The sequence below is a fragment of the Desmodus rotundus genome, chromosome 12 (genome assembly GCF_022682495.2).
Source record: "Desmodus rotundus isolate HL8 chromosome 12, HLdesRot8A.1, whole genome shotgun sequence".
Lineage (NCBI taxonomy): Eukaryota > Metazoa > Chordata > Mammalia > Chiroptera > Phyllostomidae > Desmodus > Desmodus rotundus.
Window position 1 is genome coordinate 90,717,643 of NC_071398.1, and position 11,802 is coordinate 90,729,444.

Sequence of the window (11,802 nt, forward strand, 5' to 3'; positions counted from 1 at the left end):
ACCCCCTCCCCTGTACCCGCGCCCCTCCCCCACAGCCCTTACCCTTTCTTTCTTCCCGGGCGCGCTAGCCCCCTCCCCGGCGGCGCCCGCTCGGCTAATCGCCCAATGGCCGCGATGCCCGGGCGCGCATCAGTCGATCCGCCCCGGCTGCCCGCCGCTGGGAGCCAATCAGGGCGTTGGGGGCGGCCCGGGCCGCCGATAAATGGTGCCGGGCGGCGGGCGGCCCTGCAGAGCCGAGGATGGGAGAAGAACTGAGGATTTGAGTTGCATTTCCAGCTTCCTCTCTTCTCCTCCTTTTCGCACCTCGCTCTCACGGCCTGCCCGCCCTGCCGCCTGCTCGCCCCCTAGGTAAGCGGCTTTCCGGCCGGGGGGCTCGGAGGTGACGCAGGCCGCCCCTGCCGCCTCCCGAGCCGCACCGCCTGGCTTTGGGGTTCGGCCCCTTCCCACCTCCTAGTTGGAGCCTCGGCCAGCGGGCATTCTCGCGGGCCTGCGCCGCCTTGGCTTGCGATGGGTCTGGGTCGGCAATGGTGGGCCCCGCCGGTCGCCAGGATTGGAGGAGGGCGGGGACTTGTTTTGATCTTCCTTTGGCTGCTTGCGGCCCAGAGCGCCGCCCCTGGAGGTCGCTCGGCGGTGTAGTGTGCCTGGTGGATGGAGTGGCCGGGTGGCTCCTTGTGGGAGCGCGCCCTCTTTCTCCGCGGTGGCAGGCCTTGGCAATAGTCATGATCTTGATGATCTTCTAGTCGCCTCCGTTGAGACGAGTGACCGTGTTAGTGCGGTCAGCTCCGGCCTCGGTCCCGGTGACCTGCCACTGTGACTGAACAATGGGGACCTCGGGCTGCGGCGTGCTGGGGGCTCAGCTAGTGGAGAGACCTGGTCGGGCGGGATAGGGTCGGCGGCTCGCTGTCCTCCCGCCGACGTCCCCGCGCCCCCCGCCCCCAACCTCGGCCCCGGAGGGGGTATGGCGCCCTCGGCCAGGCCCTGAGATCCCGACCGGGGCCCGAGGGGCGGGGCGCCAACTTTCCAGACATTTCAGTTGGAAGGGGTTGCACTCAAAGTGGATTATCCCAACCGCCCCGGGGGTGGCACGGGGGGATCCTCCCCCAGCCGCAAATCTACGAAGAAGGCAGCGAAAGAAAATGAAGACGACCAGGAATCGCGGACCGTAGACCTCCCCTCCAATTGCTACGGCTTTGTCGCCTATTCTGTGAACTCGGGAGAGAAATCGCGACTCAAGATTAAGACCTTGAGCCACCAGCCTGCGTTTTCTGGCACGTCCCGGTGTGATCCCGATCACTCTCTGACTCTCTCGCCCTCTCCCGCTTCCTCTCCATGTTCGATTCCCTCTCCATGTTCAAGTCCCTCTCCATGTTCGATTCCTTCTCCGTGTCCGACTTCCTCACCCCGAAAGCTCCGGTGCGTGGACCAGCGAGAGCCGGACATGGAGGACAGGCGCGAATGCCACTCCAAAAGGAGAAAGGCCAAAGAGTGCAACCCCAAGGATACGCTTGACCTTATGTGGCTGGGGTGAGTGAGGAGTCGGGGAGGACGACCCCGAGCCAGCTGCCGCTGCAGAAACAGCTCAAAACTGAAGAATCCCATTTTTCTACCCACCGGGTCAACTAGCTAAGCACGCGGTGGCACCAGTTGATAAGAGTAAACAACTAGGCTGTTGGTGACCAGCTCATCTCACAGAAGAGAACAGACCATCTGGCACCGAGGCTCTAGGGAGAAAGTGTGGCTTGATGTTGGGGAGTAAAGTTGGAGACTGGGTTGTAGCTATTAGTGGGAGCTGGAGGATCAAGGGATTGTTCCTTCTGGGTTTAGTAGGTTGGTATGGGATGAGGGGGGCATTTGACCACCAAGCCTTCTAGACTCGCTAGGCGAACACTAGGCAAAAGGCGACTTGACAGATGAAATCCTCTTCCCTCCAGGGATGGGTGAAGCTGTTGGAAGAGGCAGTTATGTTTTCAGCTGGGTAAACATGGACAATTGCCCATAGAAACTTTGTCACTGTACTTCAGAGTTGCCCAAGTCATAGGAGAAGAACAATATGTTCCCTTTCTAGCCACCCTGGGCCGCTGACAGGGGAGGGAGGGACAGAACCGTTTCCTCTTGGGTTTTGTGGCTTCAGAGTGTCTTCTCTTTCCGAGGTTTTGTGGTGATGGCTTACATACAGTTTCTAGCATGCCTCCGCTTTTGAAACTCCACATTATCTTTCATTTGGAATTTTTCGGTGGGAATTTCCTAATTCCTTGAAAAGCTCTAGTGGAATCTCAGAATGTCATTCCTGAACGAGCACTTTGGCTCCAGCTGATGGAAATAATGGCAGGGTGCATCTGAGAATCCAACTCCAACCAGCTATTCTACATCTTGGTGATAGAATGACTGCAGTTCTTTTAAAGGAAGCCACCAGCCTCTGAAATCTAGCTAGCCCCTTCATCCTACCTCCCATCCAAATATGTGGGTTTTTTCCTGAGGGTTGAAGGAGCCTTCAGTAATTGACATGCCCACTAGTATGCCAGGCAAAAAGGGCAGACTCACCCCAAAACCACAGCAGCCAAGCCTTTCTGTGGCTGGATTTTACTGGTATTAGGAGACCACATCTGTTCAGTAAACTTGTGTTTCTGAATGTCTCTATCGGCTTTTTTTGTGTTGGGTTTCTTCCCCTTTAGTGTCTTCATATTAAAAAAAAATTCCCCTGCCTTTGCTGCACTAAGAAAATAGAGCTTAGCACAAGTGTAGATTCTAGTTTGAGGAAGCTTATAAAGAGATTTTTGTCTAATCTAAAACTTTAATCCCCTTGAAAGCAGAATAAATAAATACACCATTGAGTCTGTGACTTCTTGATTTCATTGTCCTTATTCAAGGAGTCCTACGGAGGATCACTTTGGAATTCACGTTCTTAATTTTTTTTTTTTTTTCCTCGCCAGCACATCTTCCACCATGGCCACCTCAGCGAGTTCCCACTTGAACAAAGGCATCAAGCAGGTGTACATGTCCCTGCCTCAGGGCGATAAAGTCCAAGCTATGTATATCTGGATTGATGGTACCGGAGAAGGACTGCGATGCAAGACCCGGACCCTGGACAGTGAGCCCAAGTGTGTAGAAGGTGAGAGACGGCAGAGTGGGGAGTACAGGCCGGGCAGAAGCCGTGTTGGGGTGGGCAGCAGCTGGAGCCCAAGCCTCTAGATTTGGCTTCTTTATTTTCTGTTTGGAAAGCTTTTCTAAGGCAGGGCTTTTCAGGCTTCATTCAGTCAACACGAAGCTCCTACACTGCCTCAAAGCAGGGCAACAATGGGCCTCTTTCTTTAAATGGAATCTTGCGTGTAAGCCAATATAGAGAAGACAAAAGACGAAAAGTCTGCTTTGGGGGGTAGAGGGGGGCTCAAGACTGCTGACTTGGGTATCCTTACTTAGTTGGCTTAAGGCCCCCCGGGAACCCCGTTGAAAACCACTGCTCTAACCTGACTGAGACACCTACTGTACAAACTTTAAATAACTGTTTTTGAACTCGTATCACCGGGGTTCTAGATGGCAAAGCAAACACCCTGAAGTGGTGTGTCCATCACACTAGCCGTTCACTTGCTTTTCGTTGTTGCCACTTTTGGAAATTTTTAAATCATCTGATTGCCTTTCCCTCTAGCAGTTCTGGTATGAGTTGTAGCCCTCATTTTTGGGGGGGTCTAGAGTAAGCCATAGCCCTCCTCCTTCCGGAAAGGGATCAGAGGAGAAAAATTGTCACTTCTTAACTACTTTAGGATAGCTTCCTCTTCTGATAACTTCACTCGAATGAAGTGAAGATCATAACGTAAGGCATCCATTGTGCACCTGCTGTGTGGCGGGTATTAGACAGGCACTGGGCAAGCAAAGGTAAGAGTCTGGTCTCCACCTTTGGAGATCTCGGTCAGCCAGGGAGAGGAAGAAAAACCGGTCTTTAAACCTAGCGGGTACAGTGGATAATGATGTGGAAGCCTCCTTGAACAAGTCACCCTGCTGCTTGTCTGTGTCCTCATCTATAAAATCAGGACATGGCTTAAGCCATGGCCGTCCGTATACTCAGTTGGGGAATGAATTAGAGAAGGAAGCAACACACATGGTCTAGTGGGGCAATCATGAATCTTTGCTTCTCCTATTTCAATATTTTAAATGATGACTGACTCACTGCTGATGTCAGAATATTTCAGTGTGTCTCCTTGTTGTGCAGTGGTCTTATCTGGGGAGGAAATAATCATTCTTGGATTGTTCTTGTGACTGTTAATTCTTTTAAGGAAGTAACGCAAGGGTCTTACTGGAACTCCGGACCGTGGGGCTACGTGCTGACGTCAGGGGGTCCGTAGTGGCAGTCATGCATCAATGACTTTATGCAGAAGAGGGTGTAGATCTTCAGAGGGGTAAAAGCGAGTGGGGGGTTGCGTGCTTGCCTGGGAAGCTGTGCATTTTTAACTTAATTTTCCCTGTCTGTTGACCCCAGAGTTGCCCGAGTGGAATTTTGATGGCTCTAGTACTTTGCAGTCTGAAGGTTCCAACAGTGACATGTATCTTGTTCCTGCTGCCATGTTTCGGGACCCTTTCCGCAAGGACCCCAACAAGCTGGTGTTCTGTGAAGTCCTGAAGTACAACCGAAAGCCTGCAGGTGCGTGTAGGGGAGATGTGGGCTCCCCCAATTCATGAATGCTGTAAAGGAGAGGGAGATGATACTGCACAATTAGTAAGAAAGTTACATGTGCCAATAATTGAACAGTTTGACATCGTCTATTGCTTGCTGCTTCATTCCAGATGGCTAGTTTTCTTCCGTCTGTCCCCTGACTAAAACATAAGCACCTTTGTTCATTGATAACGTACATTTGCCTCGAGGTCTGCTCTAATTGCCCCTTTGGGGTTTGTCTGGTGGGCCTCTCGCTCCCAGTTCTCAGCCACTTATCTTTCGAAACTCAGCTGAAATCTCACTTATGTGAAGTCTCTTGCTACACCTTGCCAGTGCGACCTTTTGGCAAGTCACTTAATGACTCTGGACCTTAATTGCCTTTGTTTTGAGAGGCAGTGTTGGATGGTGGTAAAGGACGTGGGCGCTGATGCCAAGACAGTCATGTGTTTCCTGGCTCTGCTGCCTGCCTTGTCACCTGGGCAGGCCACCCAATGTCTCTGAGCCTTGTTTTCTCACTTACAAAAGTGGAGGCTTATAATAACCTTCCAGGTTGTTACAAAGACACACTTGTGGGTTTTCCTTCATATAGAGCTCTTAACGTAGTTGGTAGGACATTGGTAAGCAGCCTATGATAAGTTTGTGTTTGCTTATTTTAAAGTCCCCATCCAGCTTAGAAATTGTTTCCAGTTGAGCTCATCTCATTTGAATGTTTTTCTTTTGCTCCGGCCAATAGAGTACTTAACTCAGCACTTCATCTTCTCACCTGGAATATAAGGTTCTTGATACACAAATGATTTCTTTCAATAAAAAGTATAGATTTGACTATAAGAGCCCAAGAGACTAGGAATAAATCTGACTCTAGAAGCAGCTGTCTTGCGAATAGAGGATTTAAGTGCCTGGCATACGGTACTCAGGAGGTGGCCAGCGTGCCGATAAGGTAAAAACGTGCTCTGTTCTGGATCCACTGTCCTGTGACTTGATTTTAACTGAAGCCTTTCGGAAACCTCCCCACAAATGCTTAATTACAGCTTCTCCCATTTTCCTCTTTTACGCAGATGGGCCATAGAAAGGTTCACACAGGCTCAGGGTCAGTTCAGCTTTTACTCAGCTCTTAGGCTGCGTGGGTTTGGAAGAACTTTGGTTTTTTCCCCCATCAGCACCGAGATTCAGTATATTTGTCCATATGTCTCTAAAGGTGTATTGACTCTGTTTTTGGTTTTTCTAGAGACCAACTTGAGGCACACCTGTAAACGGATAATGGACATGGTGAGCAATCAGCACCCCTGGTTTGGAATGGAGCAGGAATACACTCTCATGGGCACCGATGGACACCCCTTTGGTTGGCCTTCCAATGGCTTCCCGGGGCCCCAAGGTAAGTCCTGTTGGCGAAAGATAAACCTGCTCCTCCTCCCCAGCTGCTTAATTGGCAAAGAAAGTCCCTTTCCCCAGGGATGGTAGTGATTCCTTGTGGGTCAAAAAGCTATGGGAGTGTCCCTAAGACTGGCTGAAATAATACTTGCCCTCCAGTTACACAGATCCAGACATGGATGTTTAGCCATTGACATTGAGGGAAAACCTTGGGCTCCCCTCAGGTGGAGTCCCCTGCCTCACTGCCCTCCTCCAGGCGAAGGCAGGGTCAGTGGTGATTCCAGGGAGCCAGTGTTGAGAGCTTTCTGATGATTGACGTTGGACCGTGCTTCTTAGGTGGCAAGGGGTGTTCTCTTAATATTTCTGCCCGATGTCTCTGCAGGCCCGTACTACTGTGGCGTGGGAGCAGACAGAGCCTACGGCAGGGACATTGTGGAGGCTCACTACCGAGCCTGCTTGTACGCTGGCATCAAGATCGCGGGGACAAATGCTGAGGTCATGCCTGCCCAGGTAAATGGCTCTAGTCCACCGCTTCCCCTCCTGTAGGCAAGTGGGGACTTTTGGTAGCAAGGGCTACTGATGCTCCCCTCCCTGATCCAAAACCTAAGAGGTTGGGTGGACTAGAGGTGAGAGGGGATGGGGTTTTGGAGTTTCTGAGGGGGGTGGACAGATGGCTTTATTTTCAAGGCCATCCTTCTTGTTCTCTAGTGGGAATTCCAGATAGGACCCTGTGAAGGAATCGAGATGGGAGACCATCTCTGGGTGGCCCGGTTCATCTTGCACCGAGTGTGTGAAGACTTCGGAGTGATAGCAACGTTTGACCCCAAGCCAATTCCTGGGAACTGGAATGGTGCAGGCTGCCACACCAACTTTAGCACCAAGGCCACACGAGAGGAGAACGGCCTGAAGTGAGTACCTTTCCCTGCCAGCCCATCTTCTTCTCTGGGCAAGAATACTTGCCAAGGATTTTATGTTTGCGGATGAGTAAGCCAGACCTCCCACTTTGGATCTTAGCTTTTTCCACTTGGCTTCAAAAATTGTCTTCTCACCCTATTGTTATATTCCTATTTGAAAAGGGCCAGAAATACTTTAGGAATAAGGATGCTGATAGGGAAAAGTTGACATAGATTAATGGCATGTGAAAATCTTTAAGAACCAAGTAACAATCCAAGTCTGTGAATGAACTTAATGCTTATAGGTGGGAAAAAGTCTTTGATTAGGATGTTTCCATTCAACAAATATCGTCTACTGTGTGTCCGGCGCTGTTCTGAGCACTGGACACACCAGTAACAAGGCAGGTATTTACTGAAGCCATGTTGAGGTGAATTGGAAACTGCAAAGTCTTTGATAGAGAAGTCACTCCATTCTTGGTATCCGTGCCTGCTCCCACCCTGGAGAGACAGATTTCGTGGTGACAGGCCAGACCCTCATCTTTTGTGTTTCCTTTAGATACATCGAAGAGTACATCGAGAGGCTGAGCAAGCGGCATCAGTACCACATCCGAGCCTACGATCCCCACGGGGGCCGAGACAATGCCCGACGCCTAACTGGATTCAACGAGACCTCCAACATCAACGACTTTTCTGCAGGCGTGGCCAACCGCAGCGCCAGCATCCGCATTCCCCGGGCTGTCGGCCAGGAGAAGAAGGGTTACTTTGAAGACCGGCGCCCCTCTGCCAACTGTGACCCCTTCGGGGTGACAGAAGCCCTCATCCGCACGTGTCTTCTTAACGAAACTGGCGAGGAGCCCTTCCAATACAAAAACTAAGTGGACTAGACTCGCAGCCATTGAACCCCTTCTAATTCTTCATCCCGCTCCCACTCTCGCATCCCCCCGCCCCAATTGTCATAATAGCCGTAACTCAAAGGGCAGAACATCAAGGTCTTTTTTTATTCCTCCTGCCCAGTTAATATCTCTTGCTTTTTTTTTGGCCAGGTTACAGAGGTCAAGTTCTTAATCTCTTCACACACACACACCCTTTTTTCCTCCCTATCACTGAAGCTTTCTAGTGCATTAGTGGGGAGGGGGCGGGGAAACATAACCACTGCTTCACTTAATCAGATGTTTGTCCAACAGGCGTTAGCTCTCCGACAGTGAGTGTAGTGTTTGTGAAGGGAGGGGAAGGACCTTTTTCTTCTTTGAGGTAGCTGAAGGGGGTTGGGGGGCTGGGCTTTTCCTCTGTGGCTAGGTTAGATACTCCCCCTTGGTGGAAGTTCCATTTCTTAGAAGGCTGTAACCAGATCTCTCACGGAAGTGAGAATTAGGAGAGGGGAGGGCTGGTGGCAGGTAGGAAGGTTCCTCTCTCTGTGCTGTGCTTCCGGGCCCGGGGCTCAATGGCCTCACTTGAAGACAAGCTCAGCCCAAAGGAATGGGATGGATCATACTACCTTAGAAGAAAAAAAGCTCTCATTCCTTGGTCCTCCACCTATAACAAATCAGAGTAGTATTTTTATATTTAAATGCAAAAACAAAAAAATTATATATATATGGGTGTGCGGATATGTGTGCTTTTTCTAAAGGAGAAAAACCATTCTGGTCACCAGGAGCCAAATTGGAGGCTAGTTAGAAAAAGGCTCCTTTTGAGTAGGGGGTGAGGGTGGAGATGCTTGAAGAGTTGGTTGTTAGGGGCTGTGAAACCCTCTCTAGCTTTTAAGGGTTTCTCTGCCCTGCCCGCCCTTTGGGAGGGGGTGGACACTAGCTGGTTAACAGGAAGAAGCAAGGATGGCAGCCTCGGTCACCCGAGCCCCCTGGCTTTGGTGTAAAGACACACGTGTGCACAGGGGTTTAGAAACAGGAGTTGGCTGGTCAACTTGAGCATGTATGTTACTGACGGGGTGATGGGTTCTTTTCCGGGGGACAGCATGTCACTAAAGCAGGCCTTTTGATATATTAAAAAATTTTTTAAAAAGCAAAATTTAGGTTTTAATCATATTGGTAGGGATTTGAAGACTTTGTTTTACAGAATTGCTCGTTTGCTTCTGCTCTCCCCTTCTCTGCTTTTAGAGGGGAGGGGACAAGACTGGGGTCAAACACTGGTAATTTTGTATCCTGGTGTCCGTTCTGAGAGAAAATATTCCTTCATTAAGATTCCAAGGAGGGTTTTTTTTTTCTTTTATAATAAAAAATAAACCCCACCTTCATCTCTACATCCTACCGTTCCTGGCTGTTTTTGTGTTGGTTGCGGCAGACCAGCTGTGGGGTTTTTTTGTGTGTTTTTTTTTCCCTTGCTCTGACAACTTCTCATTGCCATGTACAGTATGTTCAGAGTTAGATAACTCCTCGTTGTAAACAGACTTAACTGCCCAGAGCAGCTCTAAATCAACCTAACATAAGAGCTGACTTGATTTTTTTATTTTTTTAATCCCTATTTGCCATTTCATTCTCTCCTACTACAGACGGGGAGATTTTTAAAGAGGCAAAGTAAGCTCGGGTTTACCTGTTCTTAGAGTTAAAAGTCTTGAGTCATTGCCAACCAGCTCTTCCCTGTACCTTGGGTATTTGGCAGCTTTGGATTAAGGCACATCCCAGCCCTAGAGTTTTGTAACGGTACACACCCCTCACCCACCCACCCAAGCCCTGTGCTCCGGATCTTGGCTTTGATCTACCATGCTGTAACATTGTTTTGAATACCCCTCTGGCTTAATTTTACAGCATCCTGAAGTATTTTGTTATTAACAGGTATTGAGTTCATCCTCTGCCCAGCTGCCAGTGATTCATCTCAATAACAAATATTGACCACATTGCTACCCTGGTTAAAGCCGTCTGAGGCTGGGTGTGCTTGGGGCCAGCCAGACCGGATATGTCCTGGATATACCTTTACTTGCACTAGACCTGTGAGCTGCTGCTGATTCCCCCAAAAGCTTCATGTTGACACCTCTGTGCCCTTGCTCTTTATCCTGGAAGTTCTACCTTATCCTGGCTTATTCCTATCTTCAGTTCAGTTCTACACCAGGCTGGGTAGAAGCTCCCTCCCGCTCTATAGTGCTGTGCCCATGACTTCTAGCAAAAACACTCATCCAACACTCTAGCCTAAGATAGTGTGGGCAATAGTAATTACTGTCTTTAAAAGGTAGTATCCTCAGTTTCAGTGTTACTGGGGCCTGTTACAGCAAACAAATGACACTTTGGGCAAGTGCATATTTTGCTCAAGTCTTAGGTATTTTTTTAGGTTTTTCTCGGATGGTAGGTCCTTAGTCAATTGGAGTTCTTTGTCCTCCCCCCAGCCTTTCCTGGGTCAGCCCTACACTTCTTGGAGGAGAGTGTTGGCGCACAGTGCAAGTACTCGATGGAGGCAATGACTTGAGCACTTCGTGTTTTTTTTGTTTTTGCTCATTGTAACCAATTGCCTGACAAAAATTACATGGAAGAGAATTCTAAACTAAAATGACTTAGGTGGAAACAACTAGAATTAGTTGTCTAGGTCACAGTGCAATCCCCTTGTATTTCAAAGACACTAGGTTACATGATAACTTTATCAGTGAGATTACACGATGACAGCCAAGCCTTCAGCCTTAGAGAGAGGCCAGTATTCACACACAAAAGTTCTCCACATTAAGCAGGAGTTATCCTTACATTTCATCCTGCCGGTCATTGGATAAGAGCTCAATGATGACAGCGCAAGCTAACAGGAATGGTTCCTGCCAGGAGCCAATTAACAAGTCAGATCGCTCCCGGGCAGAATGGCACGCTCGCTCGTGGACAAAAGAAGTTCCTAGGCAAACACTTGGTGCTAGGGCTTCACCAGTCTCACCAAAGGCTGCACTTACATCATTCCAGCTGCTGCTTGGCCCTTATACCAATAAGGTGCAAAGTCTGCAAAGTAACTTGCTACTCCGCTGAAAGCTCATTACTCAACAGAACTTTCTGACAACCCCATGGAGATAGGGATCCTATTTTTCGTTCCCAGGACTGTATCCCCAGACCTGCCATGGTGCCTGCAGTACGTATTTAATGAGTCCTTTTTCAGTAGCAGTTTTTACAACTAACTTTTGGGTGGTGTCAAACCCTCATGAGGTCTTGGCGGTTTGGCTGTGTTGTAACCCTGGTCACGGCACTAAGCAAAGTTCTGTTGTACTGAGCTTTTAAGGACTGCTGGCTTGGTGAATTCTGGCTAAAGGTGGGCTACCAAGAGCCCACCTTGTGTTGCTTTATGAGTTATAACTAATAGAAAGTGACAATTCATCATGTATTCCAGGGGTTTCCAATAAATGGCTACTGTAAATAGTTTGAGTGGATTAAAGCCTGTCATTTTACAGCCTTTAGCTCAGTCACCTACCACTCTTTTTTTTAATGTCATACTTGATTTTATAATATTCAAATATGTGTTCATACTCACAGGTACAATATAAACATACTATATTTGGGTTTATGCATATATATGTACACATTAGGTACACCATACAGGTATCCTACATGAACCATTTGCCAAAGAAATAATACCGTATGAAGGAGAAAGGAAGCAGGACACAAAAAGAATTCACTGGGCTGAGAAGCTGTCGCTAGGAGTGGGAAGGCAGGGCACAGAAAGTTATTGTTATTCTTAAAGCGTGGTTCTATTGCAAACCCATTCTAATTCTGCCCTCTCCAGGGATTTATAGACAGGAGGTCCTCGGGCACTGTCAACTCTTTGTCTTTAATTCATCTCCCAGATCCCCTCTGATATAAGGGAGTGGGTGGTGTCCTAGTCCCATGTTACAGAGGAAGTGTCCATGCAAGTCCTGTTATCATTTGATGAATTGCTTTCAGCAGGTTGTCCTCTTCCTCCTGGGTCTCAGATCGAGTTACTTGC

At 48.9% G+C, this 11,802-nt stretch overlaps 2 protein-coding genes across 12 annotated transcripts in view; one reads left to right on the plus strand and one right to left on the minus strand.

Moving 5' to 3' along the window:
* The window catches only part of RGSL1 (regulator of G protein signaling like 1), a 90,565-nt gene extending 90,358 nt beyond the window's left edge, over window positions 1-207 (minus strand). For all 10 annotated transcript variants that reach the window (XR_008425847.1, XR_008425846.1, XR_008425845.1 and 7 more), the window contains exon 1: window positions 43-207. The gene's annotated coding sequence lies outside the window, so the exon portion shown is untranslated. The remainder of the gene's footprint in view (window positions 1-42) is intronic.
* On the plus strand, window positions 192-9,160 carry GLUL (glutamate-ammonia ligase). Of its 2 annotated transcripts, XM_053916103.1 has the most exons (8): window positions 236-348; window positions 1,357-1,524; window positions 2,931-3,109; window positions 4,472-4,633; window positions 5,871-6,017; window positions 6,396-6,523; window positions 6,722-6,921; window positions 7,463-9,160. In XM_053916103.1, the coding sequence occupies exons 2-8, from the start codon at window positions 1,439-1,441 to the stop codon at window positions 7,779-7,781; spliced, it is 1,221 nt and encodes a 406-aa protein (XP_053772078.1). In that variant the 5' UTR covers window positions 236-348; window positions 1,357-1,438; the 3' UTR covers window positions 7,782-9,160. The 2 variants fall into 2 exon arrangements, with proteins under 2 accessions (XP_053772079.1, XP_053772078.1); XM_053916104.1 differs by lacking the exon at window positions 1,357-1,524 and having other exon boundaries at window positions 192-348.
* The last annotated feature ends 2,642 nt before the right edge of the window (window positions 9,161-11,802 follow it).

Bases quoted from the DNA above. Each gene is read 5' to 3' on its own strand.
- GLUL (XM_053916104.1), top strand. From the start codon at position 203: ATGGTGCCGGGCGGCGGGCGGCCCTGCAGAGCCGAGGATGGGAGAAGA. The intron at 349-2,930 runs GTAAGCGGCTTT...TTTCCTCGCCAG, and splicing joins GCCGCCTGCTCGCCCCCTAG to CACATCTTCCACCATGGCCA. The intron at 6,524-6,721 runs GTAAATGGCTCT...CTTGTTCTCTAG, and splicing joins CTGAGGTCATGCCTGCCCAG to TGGGAATTCCAGATAGGACC.